Source organism: Embiotoca jacksoni, unplaced genomic scaffold (genome assembly GCF_022577435.1).
Source record: "Embiotoca jacksoni isolate LCO1_2020_lvr unplaced genomic scaffold, fEmbJac1.0.p SCAF_64, whole genome shotgun sequence".
Lineage (NCBI taxonomy): Eukaryota > Metazoa > Chordata > Actinopteri > Embiotocidae > Embiotoca > Embiotoca jacksoni.
In genome coordinates, this window is record NW_027185419.1 from 882635 (window position 1) to 909027 (window position 26393).

Sequence of the window (26393 nt, forward strand, 5' to 3'; positions counted from 1 at the left end):
TGAAGATCAATGAACATTGAAATCAACATTTGTAGGTGTCCACATACTTTTGTCCACTAGAGGGTGATAGTGAACCTCAAGTGTTTATCAGCTGTTGCTCAAAGACAGCAATGATGGAGGTCCATGAGAAGAAAGAGGAACAGAGTTTGTGTTCATGCCCTGAATTTAAATGACACGACATCAGCAACACAAGTTAAATACTCAAATACAGAAACTCAAATAAATAAATAATAATCGAATAAGGCACCAGTGGTGGAAGAAAGTACTCTTACTACAATTCAAAAACACGACGTGTCTCTTTATTGTAGTTTTGAGTTTCTTTGTTGTAGTTTTGAGTTTCTTTGTTGTAGGTTTGAGTTTCTTTGTTGTAGGTTTTTTCTTTGTTGTAGTTTTGAGTTTCTTTGTTGTCGTTTTGAGTTTCTTTGTTGTAATTTTGAGTTTCTTTGTTGTAATTTTGAGTTTCTTTGTTGTAGGTTTGAGTTTCTTTGTTGTAGTTTTGAGTTTCTTTGTTGTCGTTTTGAGTTTCTTTGTTGTCGGCTTGAGTTTCTTTGTTGTAGGTTTGAGTTTCTTTGTTGTAGATTTGAGTTTCTTTGTTGTCATTTTGAGTTTCTTTGTTGTAGGTTTGAGTTTCTTTGTTGTAGTTTTGAGTTTCTTTGTTGTAGGTTTGAGTTTCTTTGTTGTAGGTTTGAGTTTCTTTGTTGTAGGTTTGAGTTTCTTTGTTGTAGATTTGAGTTTCTTTGTTGTCATTTTGAGTTTCTTTGTTGTAGTTTTGAGTTTCTTTGTTGTAGATTTGAGTTTCTTTGTTGTAGGTTTGAGTTTCTTTGTTGTCATTTTGAGTTTCTTTGTTGTAGTTTTGAGTTTCTTTGTTGTAGATTTGAGTTTCTTTGTTGTCATTTTGAGTTTCTTTGTTTTAGGTTTGTGTCTCCGATGTTGTTTCGTGTCTCTTTGTGGTTGTTTAATTTACTTTTTCCAACATGGAGTCCCTCCTTGTTATCTTTAAGTAAAGCAGCACATCGTACTGAGTACATTAGAAATCATCCCTAATTGATGATTTGACCAAAAATTTATGTTTCTCTGAACAAACACATCGAGCTACTCAGGAACTAACGATCGATTGATTGAGTTTTGTGAAAGTGTTGCAATATCAAAGGTTTTACAGTGTGCTGCTGTCGTTCTTCTGCTTCTGTAGAAAACAGCATTAATTGGTGACTTTTTAATTCTGCGTGCGTTTGCGTCTGTTTGGGATTTCTGGGTAAAACCACTAAGACCAAAAACAGGGTGAAAAGTTTATGGTTAAGTTCAAGGAATTGCATCTAACAGTCTGCTGTAATGCACTTAAATGAGGACCTAAGCACTTCATATTTTACTGAGGAAGTGAGAATGCGGTCATTCGTATAATAAAATGTCCTGACGTCATGGTGTATTCAATGATTCCAAGGAGATTTATCCATCTTTAGTCACCATGTTTCACCTTAGTATAACATTATTTGGTATTACCACGAGAAATGTTTATCTCTATATTCACTCCCAGTTTAAGTAACTCAGCTCTTTATGTAAATTCCTTTTTTAAATATTTGTAATTTATTGTGGGATGTTAAGGTTTTTCTCTAAGATAACTTTGCCTCACATAGTTTCTACATGCAAGTAATAATGAGTATTTATTGATTTTTATTATTTATTCTGTGTAATTAATTGCACAACTACTTTTTACTACTACATTTATAAGATAATAAAAAGTCTTATCTCGACATAGTAACACTTTATAGTGGGTTTTTTTCTTACACCTCCATGATGGAGATAGCTATAGCTGATTTTATTGATTTTTCCGTGTCGTTCTTGTGAACACAATATCTGAAGAACACCTTGAGGGAATTTCTTTAACTTTGGCAAAAACATCCACTGGCTCCCGAAGATAAACTGATTATATTTTGTTGGTTCCCATTTTTGTGAATGTGATATCTCTGGGGCGCCTTGACGGAATTTCTTCAAATTTGGGACGAACATTGACTTGGACTGAAAGATGAACTGATTCGATTTTGCTGGTCAAAGGTCACTGCGATCTTTTTTAAAACAGGTTTGTGGCCATAACTCAATAATCATGACAGGTGTCACAAGATTTCTCACAAATATCTGACAGGATAAAATGATGAGGTGATGACATTTAAAATTCAAAAGGTTGAGGTCACATCAAAGTAAAAACCTTTTTCCGTCCATTATTCAGCGCCGTGTCTCAGGAACAAGAAGGGGAGACTGTGGCCACATTTCACATTTGATCAGCTATGAAATCGGTGGCACTAATCTTGGGTGTCCACCTTGAAACTGTGCTGTTTATATAGATGTTCTGTTCTGTTGGGTTGAAGATGTGTGTGAAGCCTTCGTGATCTAGAATTTGCCGCTTTGAAGCATCGTCTGCCGTCACTCGGCTTCATTGGCCAAACATATAAGGATTCCCTTAAATTTAAGAGACGAGCTTTATTTGGTGCAACAATTATATTTTATTCAAATGCTGGTAACTTTACAGTAGATAGTGTTGGACAAAGAAGATTTTTCCAGGCTACTTTAAGCCTTTTAATTAGGGTAAAGTAGATAATTTATAATAAGTAACAAAATAATATCAAAACAAATTTCACTTCCTCGTCTCTCTTCTGCAGCCTTTCTGTGAACATGCTACATACTTGGTAATGAAGAGATGACTTCCCCAATGAGGAAGAAGCAGGAACTTGTTTCTGCTTAGAGAAACATCCTTCCTTATCCTCAGAATGAAGTCCAATCTCTGAAGTTCCTTTCCTATATTTCCAGACTCCCATTCAACATCTCATAAAATTCTCAGTAAATTCAATAAAATGTGTCCATCAGTTATCTCGGTGTTGTTAGCTAAAGTCACTCCTTCTTATTAGTTTTCTGGAGGTCCATCTGAAAATAATCCCTCATTCATTAGAAAAGAAGATTCAAGAAGACCTGTTTTTGGGGGCGTGTCTGTTTGATTGACAGGCCTGTGGTGCAGTCGGGTTTCAGCTATCGGTGGGCGGAACATAGTATCGTCAGGTTTCCAATCAGATCAGTCAGATCCACCGCTGGCTCCTCCCCCAGCTCGTCCAAATATGGTCACTTCCTGCTCCCAAATGCTCCGTACTAGCAAAATGGCGCCAGCAAAATTCCGAACTTCATCACAGCCGTTCACAAACCAAAGGGTGACGTTGCCACTTGGTTTATCATCACTAAACCTCACCAAGATGTTTTTGTAGCAAAACACCAAAAAAACAGAGGTAAAACTATTACTTTGCAATATTTCACAAACAAAAATGTCAGTTAGTGCAAAAGTCCCATTGAGAAAAGGTCATTTTTAGGATGTTGTTTCTCTTTGAAATGTAGCAAAGAAGAAGTGAAAAGTGGCAGAATTTGGAAATACTAAAGTAAATTACAGCATCTTTCCATCTCGGCCTTGGGGTGCCTCAGGGAAGTATACTCGGCCACAACTCTTTCTTATTGTTTTCGACACTGAGATTTTCCACTGATGATCTTCATGTCACAAACACTAACATTTTCTTCTTGTCTGGATTCAACAACAACTGGATCATCTGAACAAAACCAAACACTGAATTTATAAATTCTTCTGTTTTTAACATTGTTTTTTATATTATTTATTCAGATCGATGCTAAATCATGAATATATTACCACATTTAATGAAGTTACTTCTATACTGAGGATTACAGCAAAAATAAAGTGGGATTAAAAAAAAAAATAGGAAGTGGTTATTGTTACTTCTATTTTACTTCTACTAAACATGGTGTCGTAAGACTGAGTGGAAAACGACCACAAGTTGTTCTCAGAAACGTTGTTGTGCTTTTGCTGGTGGAAACAAACGAGGAAGTGTAAATTATATCATGCCGAACAAACAGCTCATTTACACTGATGCACGTGTTTTGTATTTCAAAAACTCGGCTTTAATAATGCCAAATAAAAAACGTAGATACTACATTACAAGTCTTAGCTTTAAATCTGAGCAGGTTGAGTGACTTCAGATTGATTGTGTAAACAGAAGACGAGTTCTGCTGATGCAAACTGATGACTTTATAATTTTCTAAATCAATCTTAGGTGTTCTGACGATTTGTTGTTAAAGACGAGGACATTTCACTGGTTTGATTCAAATTAAAAGTGGTCAAAGACGAAGGTTCGGAGCCATTAAACGAAGTGAACTGAGTTTCTTTTCCAAGCAGCAGTTTAAAAAACCCCAAGTTTGTTCTTCGAACGACTTTTTTTTTTGCACTATCATTTTTTTCTCTGTAGTGCAGAAATGTCATCGGTGTGAGAAAAGAGAAGGAGAGGAAGCAGAAGAGAAACTAATGGCTGCGTTTTCTTCGAATGTAACTCTGAGTGAATGAGAATGTGTGGAGACGTCTTCTGTATAAAATGGGAGCGCAAAGCTCGAACCAAAGCAGATCGTCTCTTCAGAGTAAAAGGTCCTTCAACCGAAAACCGAAGAACACCCGACAATGAAGACGCTGGCAACTCTCGGCCTCCTGACTTTCATCTGCTTCCTGCGTCAAACCTCCACCAGTGAGTAAACTCTTGCTCGATTTTTGTTCTAACAGTCGTGAGTCTCTGCTGCGTTTATTTTTAACCGGCAGGTGTTTTTTGTTTTTTTTGCGTTCGCAGGTCCGCAAGCCGTGAGCATGATGTTAATGGAGGGATGCTGTACAGGATACAGCCAAACAATGATACCTCATAACAGGGTGAAGCACGTGGCGATGACCCCGAGCGGCTGCAAGCCAGCGGCAGTCATGTGAGTATATATGTGATGATATCATATCCACCACGTGTTGTGTGCACTGCAAAGAGTTTATATTTTTATCAGTTTCTTTATTTTCCTAAAAAAAAAAAGAAAAAAAGAGGGAGTATCACAAAGTAAAAATTCTCCTTTACAAGAACTAAAAACGGCTTCATATTTAGTACAGCTGCAGCTGCAAAGGTTTTAAAACAGATTTAATAACATCGGTGTCATTGAGACGCTTATTTACAGTTTTATTTTTAGCAAAAATTTGCAATTTTTGGACGCAGTATTTTCAGATTTCAAGCTTTTAGATTTCAAAAGGTGTAAGGCAGAAAAATAAAACACGTAGATGTCTGATAAAAAAATTATATCAAGCAGACAATTAATATCCCATTATATTAAAGAATGATGCGTTAAAAACCCGACTTCTAACAAACACGAAGAAAAACAAAACAAATTAGAGCTTTAGTTTAATTTAGTAAAATTTTGGGTGGATCAATTTCTGCAAGTTCATCAATATAAAATTAACTTTTACTATACAGACATATAAATTTGTCCCACTTCTAAGTACATTAAGGTGTTTTTGAATGCTGGATTTCTTTACTTGTAATTGTGCATTTGGAGTTGTTTTGATACTTCAATTCATCAACAGGAACTGAATGTTTCTTTTTACTGAGACTGTTTTTTGTTTTTTTTTCATCAGTGACAGTGTGTGAAATGCTCTCGTCTTTTTATTTTTTTAAATTTTGACAACGTTCAATATGTGTTTCTTACAGAGTCACAGTTAAGAATGGAAAGAAGTTTTGCCTCGATCCCAAATGGCAGCGGGCAGAAACTCTGCTGGCAAAATATGAGAAATCACAAGGCGCCTCGAGAAAACTCTGAATGTGTGAAAAGAGATTTTTAAAACTGTGAAAACGTTGTTCCTTTCTGCATAAATAATCATTACATGGAAAAAAAAAAAAAAAAATTGAATGACAGAATGCAAAATGACTGTTTGCAAAACCTGAACTGATAAAGTTGGGTTGTTGGTCAATTAAATAACATCTTGATTCCACAATATTTAAGAGTTTATTCAAAGATAATAACAGGTAGTTTTACTGTTCGTTACTGTATTCATGTGGATTACAGGACAATATTTCAAACATGTGTTCATCAGTGACAACGTCTGAATAAAAACTGTATTTTTGTATTTGGTGTTCTGTGTTCTTTATTTTTGAGGTCGTAAGTCAAACAATTGAACTTACAGTTGATAGTTTTTCATTGATTTTTTTTTTATTACGATTCGCAAAGATTTTTTACTTCATTACTATGATCCTTTGATCAGTATAATCTGGGGAGCATCTATGTCCATGAATGTCTAAAACCAGGATAATACAAATGAACGTACAGTCCTGTCAATCAGTGAATCTGAGTAAAAAGTTTGTTTTTTTATTTTTTTAAATCAACATTATTATTATAGCTGAAGACGTTAAGAAAGTGCCAATCTTTCAATAACAGCTGGTTTCAAACCTTCGAGGATGTTACGAAGGGACACGTCAGTCGCGTCGCTTTTCTTTTGAGCTTCTTGACATTTGGGTTTGTCCGCCGAGGACAGCAGGAAGAGACGAGGTGACGAGAGGACGAGAACAAGCGGCGGTCGGACTTTTACAACGTTCCCATTGTCTGCGGGTTTGAATTGGAGCCATCGTGGCAGCGATGGCGTCTGAATACGTTCTGGTCCAGACAGAAAGGAGCTTTTTGAAAACGCTCCATCTGCGTCTCGAAAAACACACTGACGATAACAACAGCTGTCGGTTTGAGGAGAGTTTGCTTCGGTGTTTGGATGTATCAGGGTTGACGACCACGCACACCGACTCATGAATGTTCAGTTCAGCGTTAAAAGATCATCGTTCTGGACGAAGAAACTAAAGGCTGGCATGCTGCTTTTTAAGTGTTGTTTATTGGGGTGTTATTTCCTTTAATTCCTTTCAGAGTGGAGATGATATATATATACATATATATATATATATATATATACGTATATATATATATATATATATACGTATATATATATATATATATATATACGTATATATATATATATATATACACAGACAGACAGACAGACAGATAGACATTATAGGACTGTGACGCCAGATGCTACAAGCCCTTTTTGGTTAACAGAGTTACGGCAACTTATGTCTAACTTTACACTTTTCCACCTCCGTTGTGGAGATTCAGGGAAACGTGGAGAACGGCGAAAAGTTCGAGCTCCTGCAGCTTTTCAGACAACCGGATTTTTTTTTTTGTGTATCATTAAATGTTTGTTTTCCGTCTGACTGACTGGACATTTTGCTTCCTTTCAGAATCGTTTAATTGGCCTCGTGATCTTTAAGGTTATATTTATTCAGCCCTACATTTTTATTTTATTTTTTAATCTACAGTAAATGTTTTATTAATTATGTCAAAGTTTTGACGCAAACGACACGATGAAAATCTAAAGCTGTTGTCGGAGGGCCAAATATTTTTAACGGCTGAAATTAGCAGAAGCTGTAATCAGTAGAGTCACTTTTTAGACGATAAAATAGTCAATTGAAAGGAAATTGGCTCCCTTTTTATTTGTCTTCCCGCCAACTACTTCACAGATCCTACAGGTGGCGGTGATGTGCCAAGAAATACGGCAACGTGAAGAAGGAGACTCCAAGCTAGCTAACACGGACGTAAACATTTGAGTATTAGCCAATTAAATGAGTTATGAAATAATTGACCGTGCGCATTATAACCGGCAATTAGCAGCATTTATATTGACTATGTTTTATGTTACGTTTTCCAACACGTGAAGGCGCGAAATCGCTGCAGCTACTGACGTGACAACATTTCGTCACAGTAAAAGAAAAAGATCTGACAAACTGAGCTCGACTAAAATTACGATTTTATTTATATTTATACGTCCTATCTGCGAACATGGAGAGGGGGCGGGGTTTATGACCGATACAGCAGCCAGCCATCAGGTAGCTTCAGGGTTCGACCTTTTGAAAATAGCCAAACATCCTCGTTTTAAAAATTCCCGTGACTTAATTCAGCCATTAATTTAGGATATTTTCCATCCCTGATATAAGAAGAAGGTAAGGCATTCACCTTCATTTTCTATCATATAATCCCTTTGGAGCTTCATAAAAACAAAAAAAAGTATCTTCCATATCAAGTAGAAACAAAAGCAAACCAGTATAAGAGTTATTTTATTTAAAAAATGCCTGGAACAGAGAAAAGAGGAGCTACAGGACGTTCGAGTGGAGGATGAGATTTATCTTGACGTAAAAGGACCCGACTGTTTTTCTGTGCTCATCAATACCGACGCCAATCAGGTTGTTTTATTTTAAATGACTTTCTTATCCTTCGAGGCATCCATCGATTTCCCCTGAAAAAAAAAAAAAAATAAATCCACCTGCAGATACGAGACAACTCGTTTTGTGCTGCGTAATCCGTCACGATGACGTTTTCATCGCCACGATCTGTCACTTGGCTCTTTGAGCGCTGATGGTGAATTTAAAGTGGAACTCCAAATTAAATTTGAGAGTCGGCAGCGTGAAATTGTCGCATTCATGAGACGTGTGATGAAAAACAAACAGGAAGAAAAAACAAGTGAAGTTGTTTAGTTATTTGGTTAAAAACACTAAATGGAAGAAATGTGATTTCCGGTCTTTATATTTATGTTTGCCGGACAATCAATAACAAGAATTTTGGTAGCTACGGTAATTTGAATGGTGCTATATGTGTGGGTGTAAAAATACACGGTTGCTCCCCTTTTATTTTAACGGCAGGTCTGGGAAGATTCCTGAATTCTCATATTTTCAGGAGAAACTTTGCAGACAACAAGAGTGCCAGAAATAAAGTTTTAAAAATCGAGTGTCTTTTCCGTGTTTGGCTTTACATCCGTAGGTTAACAAGTTGGCAGCAAGTTGACTCCGGTAATTTGTTATCGGTTAACGACACCAAACTGGCTGGTTCGAAATCAGCTTAATAGAATTTCAAACTACGATGACGTTAAAAAAAATTGTGAATTTTGAAGTTTTTTCGACTTACTGATTGTACAAAGTGCAAAAAAACAAAAAACAAACCGCAGGCTGGGATTACGTGAAGTTGAAGGGGTGCTAAACATTTGGGGACGGGGCAGGAGGCGGGACCTCGATACCACATCATCACAGACGGCGCAGACTTCGGTTGTAAATGACGTCACCAGAACAAGATAGTTTGGCTTTCACTTCAGTACACTTTAAACACAGTTGGACACGAGTCGCAGTGAGATTATAGTTTATATTTTCTGACATAAAGTGAGGAGAGTTCAAATTTTCATTTCAGTTTGCAGTAAAAGTGTAAAGAAGAATTCTCAGATAGGAAAAAAACAACGAAATAAAACCTGATACGTAGCAGAGAGACTTTGTCGGAAGCATTTAAAGCATGAACCCATAAGGTGGAACATGAATTTTACTCTGGCGTCCATCTTGTAACAGTGTTTGGAAGTGTAAATATACGTTTCAACGGACGGGGAGTGTCGTGAGTGTCTGATCGCTCACTTCCCCGTTAGAAAGCCGTAGATGGAAGCGTGGCCCGATGAGTCTCGCCTGAGATCGGCCCGTCGTCGTCGGGCGAGAACTCGTCCGGCGCCGCGTCCGCCTTGCACCAGCTCGCCTCCGACTCGGCCGCCGCCTCCTCGTCCCGCTCGGCCTTCCACAGCCGCTCGTACTCCTGCTTGAGCTCCTGGTAGGAGCGGGAGAAGGTGTGGAAGATGGAGGTGGCCGGGAACGCCATGATCAGGATGCCGCTCAGGATGCTGGTCAGCGCCACCACCTGTCCCGGGATGCTGCGCGGCACCATGTCGCCGTAGCCCACCGTTGTCATGGAGATGATGGCCCACCAGTACGAGGCCGGGATGCTGCTGAAGCTGTGGTGCGGGTGCGTGGCGGCGAACGGCGCCAGCTCGCTCTCCGCCAGGTGGACCAGCGGCGAGAAGAGGGTGACGGCGACGCAGACGAACAGCAGCAGCAGGCCGAACTCCCTCATGCTGCGCTGCATGGTCAGACCCAGCGTCTGCAGGCCCAGCGAGTGGCGAGCCAGCCGCATCACGTAGAGGATGCGCAGGGCGCGCAGCAGGCGCAGGATCAGACTCAGCTTGTCCAGGTAGCCTCTGCCGGCGCCCACGACGACGTCCTCCTGCGACTCGTCCCCGACGTCCACCGCCAGCGACACGTAGTACGGCAGGATGGCGATGGCGTCGATGATGTTGAGCGGGCCGCGGGCGAAGGCCAGCTTGCTCTGGGCGTTGACGAACCGCAGCGCGAACTCCAGGGTGAACCAGGCCACGCAGATGGACTCCACCACGAACATGTTGCGACACTTCTGGGAGCACTCGCCCTGCAGACAGAACAACATCCGTTAGCCCGTGAAAACCGGAGGGAGGAAGACAGACGTCGTCACGGTTACCTCGGACTCCAAACTTTTCATTTATCGCAATGAAGCCTGTCAAGAAGTCGGCGGGCGTTCAGAGGCACCGATGGACCAACATCACGGTGAAGTCGATGTAACGTTAACCTTTCTTTTATTCCAATATTTTTTTCTGTTCAATGTTTGAAAACACTAACTGGATTTATTGAGGAAGGACGTGGACGCTAAGCTTTTTCTAACAGACAAGAATAACACCTGTAACTAAGGTAACCGTACAGAAAGATGGCGACAGCTGTAAATTAAAAATGTAAAAAAAAGACTAAAATATCTTCAGATTCTAAAACGATTAAAAATTGAATGGCGAAAATTTGACAAAACATCTTTTTCATCAAAAGACAAACTCTGAAATTAAACCAGAATTAACACTGCTCGTAACGCAGCTCACAAAATTACCATCATTTTTTAAATTTTATTAATTTTCACAGTGAAGCTGTAACATTTTTATAAATGGAGTAAATAAAAAAATACAATGGTTCCTTCTGAAATATGAGTCATAAAGTTGCGCAAATGGAAAATAAAAAGTACGTCAAAATGATTCTTAAAGAGAGTATTTAAATGTGTTGTACGTTAGCGTATCAAATATTGACTTAAAAATTAAACGGTCGTATTAAATAAGTCTGTTTGGATCCTCCAGCTAGCTGATATAATGGATTTCTTGTGATTCATAAAGCTAAATAAAGTTAAATGAAGTAAAAATGCGTAAAAAAAAAAACCTCGAAATCTTTTTCTTGTAAGTCCAAATTTAAATTTTTAAGTAATGAAGTACACGTTTGAACAAATCAATCAGCAAATCAATACACCTTTCTATCGACAGTAGCACGACTGATGAACCTTTAAGCGTTGCAAACCGAACGAATTCGAAAAACCTCCACTTGTGTTGCAAGTCACCTTCCCTCCACGCACGGCTGAATTATCAAGACCTGCCCAGTTTTTACACATTATCACTTCGGGCACGTTTCTTAGTGCAAAGTAAGAAATTGAAAAAAACTTTAGAAGCTGCAGAGCACTTATATTGATTTCTTTTGTGTTGATGGGTTAAAAAACGTGAAGCAGACGTTCAGTAAAGTGAAAAAAAAATAAAAAATACTATTTCCATTCCAGTGTGATTTTCTAAGCCAGCGATAAAAGAAAAAAAAAACAAGACCTTTGTGATGAGAAACAGTCAGCGCAAATAATAATCACACAAACGAACAGGAAAACGACAACCTTGGGAAAACACAGGCTTCTTCTAAGTGCACAAAATGAGCCCATTTTCCGAACGAGAAAAAAAGGCAGACGGCAGCTATTTCTGATTGAGGGTTGAAATCAATGTTTGTAATCTCTGTTACCAGAAGAGAAACTACTCTTGAAGATAAGTCGATTGTTATCCAGGCATTCGATGGTGAATTCAATACGAAACGTTCTGCACGCCAACGTGTTGAAAACGTACGGCATTTTTTTTTCAACAGTTTGTGTTGTGTTATTTTCTTATCTTAACACTTCATTATTGTAATAGCACCGTTTCATTTTGGTGTTGCTTTAATTACAAGTCGCACTGATGTCTGACGTTTTCTACTACTTCCACTGGACACAAGCCAGTGTGACACATTTGCGTGGATAATTCTTTTCTAAGGTTATCTAGCAGAGGTGGAATAAACGGTCACATTTACTCAACGATGGCTCGTTGACACTCGATATAGTTATTTACATTTTTTTTTACAGGAAATCACCCCAGCCAGAATATATATACGCCCGTATATGGTGCCAACATGGGAAGTCCTGTATGCTCGAAGTTCAAGTGATTAAGTCGTTAAAAACACTATTGCTAGGCAACGGCAACATGGATGGCATCTAGAAGCCTCAGAGGCTAACAATTTAGCAAGCTAACAGGGGAATGCAAAGACAGAGGGGAAAAGATGAGGCCGTTGGGAAGATCAACATTTCCCACAGACGATAGGCTGCTATCTAAGTTACGAAGACAAACTCTACATGACTAAAATTACAATATATTAGCTTAACATCCAACCAAAACACGAACTTCCACGACCTCTGACCTTTCTGGAAACGTCACGCAAACAACGTCACGACTCGTGAACTCGAGGCTTGTAGAAAATCTAGAGTTCCGACGTCGTGAACACCACAAGAGGGCGCCGTTCATACGGATCTTCTTGTGTAAAACGGTGAATACGACCGCATTTGAACGCAGCGTTAATGCCAAGTTATGTCACTTGATCAGAAGCACGTCCCAACTGAGTTTTTATGAGTTTTTCCCATCAATCGAGTTACTTGGACACATATTTCCTGATCTAATGGATGTGTTTTAGGCACATTTTTTTCCATTTGATTTCATTAATGACTTGCTCTCCTTTTACTCCTGGTTGTGATTTTACTGCCGATTGAGCAACTTTCTTTAAAAAGCTGTACAAACATCAATTAATTGTTAAGGTAAGATAAACTCTACTTGCGTGCACCCTTAGATTATTTTCTATCTTTCTTATGTTTAATCACGCATCTATTTTTTTGTCAATAGCATCGTTTGAACTGTTGTGATGACGTAATTGTTTTGACACCACAAAATCCTGATTCAAATCATGTTCATCATAAAGAGACCGCCACTGAAACATCCACGTAAATGTGACTAATTCTGACATATTTAAAGGTGCATTAATTTATTCATGTGGCCACCTGGGTGGCACGGCGACTTCCTTGATATATACAACAATGACAAAGTTAAATACATGAGCATGTTCCTTGTGATGAATACGCTGGTGAAGAGTTGAGTTTTTACACATCCAGCCCACACAGCACGGCATTCATCTGTAGCCTCATTTGCATATTATCCACTCTCCGGTGTCGGTTGCCGGGCGCCGGGCAGGTATCATACCGAGTGCTTTTCTTTTTTTGTGTGTGCTAAAAACACCTTCCCATGCGTGGAAATAACACTGTGAATAAAAACACTATCACTCTGTGATTCCTGACCAACACCGCTTTAAAATGACAGTTATTTGGCACGTTGTTCACATAAAAAATTTATTATTTTATTTTTGCAGTGTAAAAGGTTGTATCATCATTTTCTTGCGAAGATTTGATTAATAGGAAATCTCGCTGAATTTAAGCTAGTTTTTGATAAATTAATCAGTAAACAGCTCCACAACTATGAGGCCAAAATGTTCACGTCTGTAAGGATCAGACACAATTTTAGGAAAATTTTAAAATACATTTGTGCCTCCGTCACCGGGCCGAATTAAAATCTGAAAAAAAATCCAGCAAAAAGTTTTAACATCTGCCTCATCAGAACTGTAAATTAGAGAGTCAATGACGGCCTCGTAACGATGAGTAAGTGACACTGATGTTGTTGAAGTTGCTCTAAAAAACTCTCGACTGCGACTTCACCAAATCTGACGCAACAGAAATGAAGCACAACGATGTCGTTAAAGTCACAGCAGAAACCGGTCGTTGTCGTCGTAAACAATTTTTCCACGCTCAGCCACCTGCTGGATATTTTCTAAACTTCTTCTAAACTGCTGTCTTACCAGCATCCATCGTAGTACGGCCACGAGATCTGGTGCAACAGAAATGATGCACAACAATGCTGCCTCCATTTTAGCCACAGAACCTTTTTTTCCAGATGTACTACGATATGAACTTTCACGTGTTTAAAATATATTCGAAAAGATGTTACGGGGCTTTTCGATGGCTTTTGTACGCACCCTGGTCTCCTCGTCTCGGAGGTCGGGCATGGTGCTGATGCACAGGCTGATGACGGTGACCATCACCATGATGATGGAGAGGCAGGCGAATATCTTGCCCGCCAACCCCGAGTGAGGGTTTTCCACCACCTCCCGCAGCACCCAGATCAGCCTGCGGTCGCCCTTCTCGGGCTGCGTGGCGCTCTTCTTCCCCACCATCCTCTTCTTCCGCCACTCTTCTTCCTTGCGCTCCCGCTCGGCCAACTCGTCCACGCGGGGTGAACATGCGGCGGCGGCAGCAGCGCTCCATGTGGCCCGGGTCCACCCCCCAGTAGTCGAGCTCGTCGTGCAGCGAAACGGCGCACAGCTCCCGGAGCAGGCGCAGTTTCCCCGCCGCCAGGAAGTTGAGGATGACCCTGAAGGCCGTGGGGTTTCGGTCGAAGAAGAACTCCCTGCACGTCTCGTCGTAGTCGTCGCAGAGCCGCGCGATCTCCTCGGGGGTGGTGCAGAAGCGCAGGCGCCCCAGCCGACTCTGGGGGAACCGCTCCAGGGTGCTCCAGGGGAAGGCGTAGCGGTTGCCGCCGACGTTGACGAGCGCCTGCAGGGTGTGGTCGACCGCGCGCCAGGCCTTGGGGTCGCGCAGCAGCCGGGCGCGCTGGAAGTAGACGCCCTTGAGCGTCTCGGTCTCCGGGATCTCGGTGAAGAAGCGGTCGAGGCTGCTGTCGTCGCTGCTGACGGAGTAGGTGCTGAAGTCGTGGTTAGCGTTGCTGATGATGGGCATGCTGGCGGCGGGATGGAGGAGGTTTTTGTATTTCCGGGAGACGGGAGATTACGTGGAGGCTCCACGGAGATGACGGATGGACTGACAGGAAAAGAAAAAAAAAAGAAAAATTCAGTTTTTAGAATAAAAAGACAGTTTTTCCTGTTGGAGTCCCACAGGGCTCGTTCCTGGATCCACTACAGTTCTGCATGTACTGGGATCGGACAGCATTTTATTGAATACTCCTTTAAAAAAAAAATCTATTATTCTTGTTCACCTTTCAAAATTTGCGATAATTGAAAAAAACACCTTCAACTCCGTGTTTAATCACCTCTTGTTGACAAAACACTGCAGTTTCACAACCTGAAAGCTATTTACGACATGTTTCTTAGACATTTGACGCATTTGGTAAACATCTCGTATCTCACTGTACTTTAGCAGTTTTCTGACATTCATCCAAGAGCTGCAGTTTCCTCACATTAATCTGTTCATAAGTAGGGTGGAGATTAAACAGCATAACAACTTCAAATTAGCTTCATCTCAGCCAGCTGCACCGTTAAACTGCTGGATCAGTGTAATAATTCAGTATTCTTAAAAAGAGTACTTCTAGTTTTTTAAAACTTCATTTTGCCTCTAATAATGTAAATATAATTATGAATGCAGGACTTTAACGTTTTGCAGTGTTTAAGTGCAACTTTTATTTTGTAAAATCTCAATATATCCTTAATTAAACACCTGAAGTTGTCACAAATTAAGTTACTGAAATATTGAAAATATTTTGGACATAAACTGTTGAATTTTTAAGAACCATTTATGACCTGAAACCTTAAACGTTTCAAGCCATTCTAATATTAAGTTAATGGGCATATTAATAGTTATGAACCAAGGCAATTCCCCTCGTTAGTTCTTTGCATTAAAATGCACGAATTGGACTCCAAAATGAGAGGATGAATTAAGTATAAAAATACAAAACAGCAGGTTTAAAGTTGCAGTCGTGGTTGCGTGTGAAACAAAAAGTCATAAAATACGATAAAAGTCATGAAAGTTGTTGCTGGCTCACCTCGTTAATGCGTCCCGTTCATCCTCACTCAGCTGTTGCTGTAAAATGAAGATCAATTAAGACTGGAGCCAAACCGTCCGCATGATTGTAAATGATTTTAATTATTATAAAGCTGCACGTGAAGCGGCAGGATCAGTGTTGTTACGGCTCCAGCAGTTTATTTTAAATAAAAATCCACTCGGGAAGTTTTTTGCCGGTTCGGTGTGCGTCCGTGCAGCTTCACCGGGGACGGCACGCGTCGCCTCTCCGGCAGCTCCAGCAGAGTTGGAGGGAATTTAAATTTTAAAAAAAAATTAAAAAAAAGATTTCTCTGTCCTCGGCTCGTCGCTGCGGTTTTTTTCCTCATTGGACCCCCTCCCGCTCCCCACCACCCCCTCCCCGCCGCCAGCAATCCGACGGAGACGATAAAATGGGATTATCTAACAGCGGTGCCCTCCTGAAACCTGCTGCTGTATTTTCATCTGGTGTTTGACAGCAGGACCATCCTCCCTCCTCCTCCTCTTCCTCTTCCTCCTCCTCCTCCTCCTCTTCTCACCCTCCCATCTCCATCTCTTTTCTAATACACTGTAAAAAGCAGACTGAGGTACTCCACTGTATTTATTTCAGAGCTAAACCTGTTGGTTGGTTGTCGTCTTTCTATGCTGTTCCTTTCTTTCTCTGCTCTCCCTGTCTTCCAAAGGAAAGATGGCCGCCGACCTCTGAGTCTGGTTCTGTCTGAGTTTTTAACATTTAGTCATGTTTACACACATATTTTATTTCTACTGTGTGACCCCGGGGATAGAATTAGTAGAAATAATATTACTTATACAAGTAAAAGTTACACATTTTTTAAAACTTTTTTTGACAAAGGAACCAACGTTTTTTTAAGTAAAGTTATGTGGCTGAATCAGAAATATTAGTTTATTTGAGCTAATGTCAGTTTTACCCGTTTGTGTCCAGCGTTGTGTCAAAATCTATTTCCCCAACAGTTCGTACATGAAATATATAAACATTATTTTGATGGATTTGTGGTGCCCCAGACTTTTCAAATTTATTTTCAACATTTTGACTTTGTTCTCGATATTTAGTCTTTATTCTGTAGCCTATATTTCGATTTTATTTACTGTATTCTGTACGTGTTGATTTTATATTCAACATTTAGTTATTCTCAACCTTTTAACTTTATTTACGACATTTTGACTTTATTATTGACATTGCGATATTTGAATTTTATTCTCAATACTTTGACTTCATTCTAAATTTTTCAACTTTATTCTTGAAATGCAAAATAAAAAACGATCTTCCTCTTCTAATTTTTTTCCCATAAATTTGCCCTAATGTGAAATCCATCTATCAGTTGTTGAGATAGTTTATATTTTACCATCATACATTTTGAAAATTACATTTTATTTTCCAAAGTAACTGATAGTTAGGAACAAAACTAAGGTCATAAAATAATTGTATTTTCTTCCTCCTAAACGAGATGGAGTACATTCAAAAATATACACATATTCAAACTTTTTGTTTGTTTACATATAAATTGTACAAAACACATAAATCTCACCAGATTTAACTACTTTGCATCTTTTTTTTTACAGTGCACAGCTGCTTGTCTACACTCCATCATGATTCTTCAACATAAACTGGATTTGACTGAGCAGCAGTTTAAATGCAGCGAAAGCCTGATTGACAAAGTTTGTGCATGATGTCCAAAGACGGGGAGGATTAATAAAAACGGACCGAAGATAAAACTGTCTCAGTGTGTCCGCGTCTGCGTCACACACACACACACACACACACACACACACACACACACACACACACACACACACACACACACACACACACACACACGATTATGTCATTGATGATTTGCTCTGCTGCTTTACAAGAAGCAGGTGGTTGTTTCCGTCCAGATCTAATAAGCAGAACATCAGCCGCTGTGAAGGTGAAACGCTGTTATCATGTGGTCACGGTAAAATTAGAGTTGGTTGGTTTGTAGAATAAACCTTCATCTGAGGTTTTGGGTTCCTGTGTTTATATTTTATAGCATAAATAAGAAGTACTCCAGTAAAAGTACCTCCTCAAAACTGTACTCGACCGTTTCTACCTTGGAGGAGGAAGATGAAGTCGCCCTTCGTCTCTCTCCAGTTCAATCCAATCCATCTGCGCGCCGGGATGAGAAGCGATGTCGGAGAATTGTAATAGGATGACCTTTGACCTCGCAGGCTGTGCTGATTAATATCAAGGATTACATGATAATCCACGAGCAGGAGGGAGGCAGGAAGGAAAAGGAAACCAGAGAAACGTCCTGGGACACAATGAGGCTGCTGGGCATGGCCGGATTAACCTCCTGAGGGGGGCGCCGGCGCACACACCTCCTGACCCCCCGCTGTTTCATTATGTCTTTACACACCAAAACATCTCCAACTCAAAGACGGTGTAGGCGGCGCCATGATAAGGAGCTTCTACGTGAGCCGGGCCTTTTCTCAACCAAAAGACCAAAACCCAAATCTGCCTGGGAAGAGGAGGGTCGACGTGGGAAGGAACCCGCAGTTCCTGGAGGTCTCGCACGCAACCCCTTCGTTGACGAAGTATCGTGGTCTACCGAAGACCGGAATTCATTGTGGTTGAGCTGACAAGACATACGAAGAGACCCATGAGAGAAAAGGTCTGGAAGTAACAGCCGTTTAGTCCAGGAGGGCGAGGTGATGGTATGGTCGTCTGGGAAGATTACAGATTGGAGTTATCCAAATATCAACTGGACTTGCTTGAAAATTGAAATTGATGTAAAAGTCTGCATGAACGACTTTACTCTTGTAGCCTCGATGTACTGTCCTTCGGTTGGACGAGCTTCTGCTAGGTGCGTCTAACATGTGACTTTAACGATCCTCCAGGCACTAGGAAACCTTTCAGATGAGAGGTCTTTCAAGAATTTCAAGTAGGTCCAGTGACCTTTGGATAACCCTTCGATTGGCAGGTACGGTTGTCTGTAAAGGTTACAGATTGGAGTTATCCAAAGGCAAGTAAAGTTGCTTGAAATGGAAATTAAGGAGCTCTGCTTATAGCCTCCATGTTGTGTCCTTCGGTTGGACAAGTTTTCTCCCAACCAGATCAGCATGCTGGCAGCGCTGCAGAAAAAAAATTCCCAAGCAGCTTGTGGGACGGTGGAGGAGGCAGACCGAGTTTCTCCGAGAGGAAGAGATGCCAGGAGACGGGCAGGTGACCTGGCTGCCATTGCCGACCAACCAACCGGAGATCGTCGCTGGTTAAGGCTTGAAAACACTCAGTGAAGGTTGGGTACCACCTGAAGACATCTACTCTTGGCCAAAGGCTACGGTTTCCTCATCAAGGTAGCTGGATTGAACATCAATGATTTATCAAAGATTCTTTTTTTGGGGAGCGCAAAATCAACGACAAACCACCTTTACGTCCGTTCAGGTTGGAGGACTTGCCGGAACTGGATCAACATTGCGAGTCGCCACTCCCCCCTTTTTTCTTTGTGAGCAGCTCATTTACATTTTTGTAATATTAAAGACTACAGCCACCCTTTTCCTTTTCATCCTGTTCGGAAACCCTAAGCCTTCTCTTGTAACTTAATTTCCTGATGGTGCTTGCGGGTTAACACGGTTCAGCGGAATCTCTGCGACAGAAGAAATTAAACCAAACTCCTGGGGAATTGCTCTGCTCTCTCAATTTGCGTCCAATCCGCCGGGGGACCCGTGCAGCGGGGCAACTGATAACTCACCCCTTGATTCAGCACAAACACTTCTCTTGAACGCTCGTTAATTAACTCCCGCCTTCAAATCCCAGCCTTATCGCGACTCCCAAAGTCTACTTGTAAAGGCCGTCCTCGCCTCCAAATGCCGCCGAACTGTATTTCATTAATACGACATGTCGGCGGGAGCTTCGGCCTCATTAAGCATTCAGGATTTGTTTGCGCCTGTTTCCCTCCTCAGTCTCCTGTTTCTCATAATGGATTGAGGAAAGAGAGGAAGTCGGTGGAGCGTTCACGTAGGAAACCATCACAAAGGAATTGGATTATATAGGCCAGGTGTACTTTTATAGTTATCGACGAGCTGCCCCCCTCCTCCCTTCACCCCCGACTCAGTTTACAAGCTCCTTGACCGATCCTGGATAGGCAGAAGGCATCGGTAAACAAATTCACATCCTCCAGGTGGGTTTGGTTTTATTATTCAAGGTTTTTTGTCCAGAACCAACAGATTTATCTGGTTTAACATGCCTAACTGTGTTTGAAGCACTTCACGTGCAGTCAATAGATGCTTTCGGATTCAAAACTATGGATTGGAGGAACAATGCTGAACAACCGACCCGCCGAGTATCTTAAAAACGGTTCAGGTGTGCTGAGGAGTCTGTTTTTTTCTCTTTACTGCACTTTGGGTGGCGGTAACTGATTAAAAAACTGCATATCAGTAGAAGAAAGCAGTCAGTTGCTTTTTGCTGCACAAAAAACATTGATTCAGTCCTGAAAATCACAAACAGAATCCTTGCTCACGGCATTAGTTGGCCATGAGAGTTTTACTGTCAGGAACCACAACACTGGACAACACGGTTATCTGTGGGGAAGAGATGCATGATGGGATAAAGGTGATCTTCTGGGACGGCAGAGATTTGAAATTTCCCAGAGCTGTCAGAGATAAATGGCGTTGAGTCATGCTCGGAGAAACACGGGAACAAGGACAGAATGTTTTAAAGAATAATGCAGCTCATTTAAAGTCTGACCGGCGGGTTTTTATTCACCGCACACCAAACAGAACACGATGGTTTTCTGTTTTTCACCTGGTACAAGAGCAGTGACGGAAGAAACAGTGACACTTTATACCACAGCTAACAAACCTTCTCATAACTGAACGATATGAAATGAAGCCTGGAGTCTCTGTCTTTAACAAACACTGATGTTGTGTGTTGAAGAAAATACAATATAACAGAGGGGAGCTCAGTTCCAGACACACTGCAGTCAATTCAATTCAATTCAAATAGATTTTATTTATAAAGCGGCAAATCACAACACTATAGTCTATCGGGCATCTTAATGCAGAAAGAAAGCCTCAGTAACAGTGACGATTGTGGATTTTATGATCAACCAATTTAAAATAAAACAAATGTGGATGTTTATTTGTGGCTAACTTACAGTGTTCACAAAAGGATTGTCAAATCCCCAAAAACCAAACAAATCTAAAACAACTTGACAAAAGAAGAGGATGAGCGGCGACTTGACTCAAACAGGCAGAAATATAAGAAACAGTTTGAGGGCAGGATGAAGATATTTAATCCGGTTTAAAAAGTCAAAACGATTTTGTTTTCTGATGAGCTGGCAGCGAATCTTGTTGTCGTTTTCCTCCTGAGCGAGAGCGAGTCAACGTTGACCGTTAACCGCCCGTAAACACACAAGCAGGCAGCGCGACGAACAGCTCCGGTGTGGAGGGGGTTGTTTTTCTTTGTACGAGCAAGGTGTGTAAGACACATGTTTTCTCAGTCCCATACATCCCATAATCAATATCAATCAGCTACTCACGCAACTCTCTATCGTCCAGGCTCGAAGTAAACAATGGTGAAAATTCTGAGTGTAATTATATTGCTAACGTTGCCACGGAGCTACTCTAATCGAGTTACTCTGAACCCTGTTGCCATGGCGCCACAGTTTAGCTAATTTAGCTAAACTACAGCTAAAAACAAGTTAACGACCAACTAAAAACACTAGCAATGAGCTAACAAAGCTAACAAACAGCTGATTCTGCTTAGAAAAAAACGAACAGCAAAACTCAAGTTAACAAACAGATAATAACGCTTACAACCATCAGACGCCTCAGAAGGTCCCGGTGGAACTCTGTGTTGACAGTCTGACTCTGGGGGACCAATTCACGGTGACGCAAAGAAAACCCACCTGGTGTCTCCTGACCTGACGATCCTTCTTCGGTCTCGGACGGTGAAGCTCCGCCCCTCTTGAAACGTGATGTCATCAGAACACCTCGCCCGGCTCGTCGTTTCATCCCCGTAGACTTTCTGAACATTTCAAGTGTCTCTGTTGACCGTTTACACAGTTTGACCCAAAATCTGATGTTTTTCTGGATCCTCAGGCGACACCGCTATAAAAACAACCACGATTCTTTATGGAAATCACTGCACGGGCTCAGGAACACTTGTTGAGGTTGTCTGTTTCCCCAAAATCTGCTGTTTGTCTGCTCCAGTTTCAGGTTTCCATGGTGACGTCACTAATGTTCACGTTACCAGCGGTCACGTTGTGGAACTCAGTGATGATGTTGATGAAGAGACGACGCTCTGAATACCCCCTCGTGAAGGTCATTGCTTCCTGCTGCTCTCCGTGTGCATCACTTGTGCACAGTTGCCGTGGTTACCGTGGATGTATTAAGATGACATGATCCCGGGTTTTAAGATGACGTATGATGACACTCAGATAAATAACATTCACTGTGATGATTTGGTGTGTGTGTGTGTGTGTGTGTGTGTGTGTGTGTGTGTGTGTGTGTGTGTGTGTGTGTGTGTGTGTGTGTGACACGAGCTTTGTCTGAGCCGCCGTGCATCACATGATGAAATGATCGAAGGCTGCAGTTTTAAAGTTTCAAAGACATGAGAAGGTCGATCCCGAAGTGAGGACACACACACACACACACACACACACACACATACACACACACACATACACACACACACATACACACACACACACACACAGAGTTGGACAGCTGACTTGTTAAACTCGGGGGGGAAGGGATAATCTGATTTCCCCTCCTCGGTCTCCTTCTTGACCTTTTCTTTGTGTTTTCTAATCAGCATCTCTCCTTCGTCTTCCTCTAATTTCTCTTCTGTACAATTTCCTCCATTGATTTTTGTTGTTCGAGTGCGGCTGTCGTCGGGGGAATCAGGGCCATAAGTACGTCAGCTTCTCTCCTCCAGATGAATTTAAAATGAGAGGGGAAGAACATTTGTACTTTCTGCTCCTCGATCGTTTCAGTCCACATCACAGCTTCGTCGATCGTTTCGAAACCTCCTTCGGCTGCCGTGAGAACTTTAATCTTCACTTCGTTTGCCGCATGATGTTGTCTTGATTAAAGTCGTTTAAAATCCATCGCCGTGTCAGAAATCTCTTTAGTTGACCGTGTAACAGTTCCTGCTTCTGTGCCTGTTAAAAGTTCAATTAACCTGTATTTCACCTCTTAGCAGACATTTTATTCTGACTATTGTTTTGCTGTTTGGCAGAAACGACTTCATTAAATCTAACAGAAATAAAAAATGCAACACTTTTGTTTTCACGAATTTAATTAAAAGACTTGAGACGTCGTTAATTTACAAATTAAAATCAAGATGGTGATTAAACAGCAGGGTTGTTACACCGGTGACCCTCAGACTGGTCACAATAAGGCTTTAAAAAGGTTATTTTCTGATATTAAAGTACATTTTTATGTATAAAATGCGTTTACATGTATGTTCTCCATGCGTTTACATGCATTTCTCCATGCGTTTACATGTATGTTCTCCATGCGTTTACATGCATTTCTCCATGCGTTTACGTGTATGTTCTCCATGCGTTTACATGCATGTTCTCCATGCGTTTACGTGTATGTTCTCCATGCGTTTACATGCATGTTCTCCATGCGTTTACGTGTATGTTCTCCATGTGTTTACATGTATGTTCTCCATGCGTTTACATGCATTTCTCCATGCGTTTACATGTATGTTCTCCATGCGTTTACATGCATGTTCTCCATGCGTTTACGTGTATGTTCTCCATGTGTTTACATGTATGTTCTCCATGCGTTTACATGCATTTCTCCATGCGTTTACGTGTATGTTCTTCATGCGTTTACATGCATGTTCTCCATGCGTTTACGTGTATGTTCTCCATGCGTTTACATGCATGTTCTCCATGCGTTTACATGCATGTTCTCCATGCGTTTACGTGTATGTTCTCCATGCGTTTACATGCATGTTCTCCATGTGTTTACATGTATGTTCTCCATGCGTTTACGTGTATGTTCTCCATGCGTTTACATGCATGTTCTCCATGTGTTTACATGCATGTTCTCCATGCGTTTACATGCATGTTCTCCATGCGTTTACGTGTATGTTCTCCATGCGTTTACATGCATTTTCTCCATGCGTTTACGTGTATGTTCTCCATGTGTTTACATGTATGTTTTCCATGTGTTTACATGCATGTTCTCCATGTGTTTACATGCATGTTCTCCATGTGTTTACATGTATGTTCTCCATGTGTTTACATGTATGTTCTCCATGCGTTTACATGTATGTTCTCCATGTGTTTTGTGGGTTTTCCTTGTGTTTAACCCTGGTTGTAGATAACGGATGATTGGAGTCCTCACAAATATAGAAAGGCCAAGATTTGTTTGTTTTATGCATTTTGGCTCACATTTTGTTATATGCAGAAACAACAACTGCCACTTTTATCTCCACCTGCACACAGAAATAACACACACACACACAAACATACACACACACACACACACACACACACACACACACACACACACACACACACACACACACACACACACACACACACACACACACATGTTTAAATCCCTTCTGGGGACATCACCTTCACTTCAATGACACTTTAACCCAAATCTTCACACCAACAGTTGCTGTTTGACCTCGTGGTGTTTTTTTTTTTACCGTCCAATGAGTCGAGTCGCCACAATGTGACTGTTTAAACAGATTTATGACCCCACAACATGAGTAAAACCAGTAAACACACACACACACACACACACACACACACACACACACACACACACACACACACACACACACAGAAAAACAAGAGGATGGAAATGTAGCTGCATGAAACCGGACTCGTCATGACTCATGTTGGTGTAACGTGACATTACTGTACTCAGTTTTAATGTTACCAGGCAGCTCGTTTACATGCAGAGACTCTAAAAATAAACTGTTGGCGATCCCCGCCACCGATACGATCGATCGGAAAACACTCAGTGCCCGTTTGTTTCATCGCATGCTGTTCCTCTATTAAATGTACTCATGTCCTTTTGCTTTTATATTGACTTTATTGTTTTTGCTGTGATTGTTGTGACTTATATTCTGTTGTTATTTGTTTGCATTATTTTTATGTAGTGATATTGTGATGTCAACTTTGTATTTTCTAAAACTGTAAATTGTTTTAACATTATCAAGGTGGAGGCTTCAAATAAGCCCACTGGGTGTTTGTTTTTTCGCACTGATTTATTTTTATTGAGTAAAATCTTGTGTGTTTTTTTAATTTGTGCAAAATAAATCAAATCATGCACAAAAAAAGAAAGGCATGAAAACTCACTTCCTCTTTGATTTTATTTTGAAATTGAAAAGCATGTTTATGTTACAAAACAGCCTGATACTCCCCCACCAGTCCACTCAGAGTCGGACTGATTTATCTGCCTGTTTATCATCATCATCATCATCATCCTCACTCGCAGTCCACTTGACAATGAAGAAGATGAAGGATAAAACAGAGAAAAGACTTAAAAGAATAAAACATTGTGACACAGAAGAGGTCATTTAAAATCCACAGAGAATTTCCTATAAAGCTTCTCTTTCATAAGACGAGTTGTGAGTTTTCTGACTATCGTCCCAGATTTTCATGATGCATATTAAACAGCACACACACACACACACACACACACACACACACACACACACACACACACACACACACAGTGATGATCTCTGCTTCTCACCCACTTACTCCCTCTTGTGTTCTGTTTCTATTCCTGTCGAGCGGCTCTGAGTCAAAAAGTCCTCCAGGACTCCAAAAAAAATACAGTTTTTCTACATGCAACTCGTGTCGAGATGAAACCTGGAAGCACACGTGGCGCTGATGTAACGCTTTTGAACGCTGCGGCGACACTCAGGCCCATCATCCTGCTGCAGGAGGTGGTGCGTCCACTCGGCGCCCACCTGCAGCACTCAGGCCTCGTCTGAGGTCACCGAACCGGGTCAGAAAATAACCTTCCTCCGCCGACAAAACTCTCAGCTCCTCAAAATCCACCAAACACAACACGCTGCATCAAAGAAATATCAATAAAACATATATCAATGTATAAAGTTCCTCTGGTGTGATTCTATTCTCATTCATAGCTCTGTATTATCACTTTATGTATACACTTTAATTAAGGTTGGATTACCATTAAAAAGATGATTTATTTGACATTATTTTGGAACCTCCTTTTCCTTCAGCGCTGGGCTTTTAGAGGGACTTCCTGTTTTAAAAAACAACATTGCTTTTGTTTTTTGTTTGTTTTGTTTTTGAGCTCCTTTGTTGTTGTTTTCTCATACTACTTGAATTTTGTTTTTCTGTGTGTCACCCCAGCGTATGAGGCAGCAAGCACAACAATGATCTTCATCGCCACTTAACTGTTCAGTTTATGAAACATCAGAAAATAATGAACAGTTCATCATTATATTTATCGATTCAATTTAATTTATCTTATTATTTGTTTAAATTTTATTCACATTAATTTTTTTTTCTCATTTATTGTTTTATAAGTTAATTTATTTGATTTAATTTAATTTACATTTTTGTACTTTATTTAATGAAATTCTAAAATAAATTAAATATTTTAATTAAGTAAAATTATTTGTTTATGCATTTATCTTATTTTTCTTTATATCA

The 26393-nt window shown here is 40.6% G+C and overlaps 2 protein-coding genes across 2 annotated transcripts; one reads left to right on the forward strand and one right to left on the reverse strand.

Moving 5' to 3' along the window:
* Nucleotides 1–4427: 4427 nt before the first annotated feature.
* On the forward strand, nt 4428–5691 carry LOC138213858 (C-C motif chemokine 26-like). The gene is made up of 3 exons (XM_069175171.1): nt 4428–4559; nt 4659–4785; nt 5550–5691. Exons 1-3 carry the CDS (start codon nt 4496–4498, stop codon nt 5656–5658), a joined length of 300 nt encoding a protein of 99 aa, XP_069031272.1. The 5' UTR covers nt 4428–4495; the 3' UTR covers nt 5659–5691.
* Nucleotides 5692–7978: 2287 nt separating this feature from the next.
* Nucleotides 7979–16098, reverse strand: LOC138213857 (voltage-gated potassium channel regulatory subunit KCNG4-like). Its single transcript, XM_069175170.1, is given in 4 exon segments — nt 7979–10167; nt 13947–14204; nt 14206–14787; nt 15746–16098. Coding segments are annotated over 3 exon segments (1590 nt in total). The 5' UTR covers nt 14707–14787; nt 15746–16098; the 3' UTR covers nt 7979–9336.
* Nucleotides 16099–26393: the final 10295 nt, after the last annotated feature.

What these genes read in the sequence shown, in the direction of transcription:
- LOC138213858 (XM_069175171.1), top strand. Translation starts at nt 4,496, where the DNA reads ATGAAGACGCTGGCAACTCTCGGCCTCCTGACTTTCATCTGCTTCCTG. An exon ending in CCTGCGTCAAACCTCCACCA is followed by an intron (nt 4,560 to 4,658) that starts GTGAGTAAACTC and finishes TTGCGTTCGCAG; the next exon opens with GTCCGCAAGCCGTGAGCATG. An exon ending in TGCAAGCCAGCGGCAGTCAT is followed by an intron (nt 4,786 to 5,549) that starts GTGAGTATATAT and finishes TGTTTCTTACAG; the next exon opens with AGTCACAGTTAAGAATGGAA.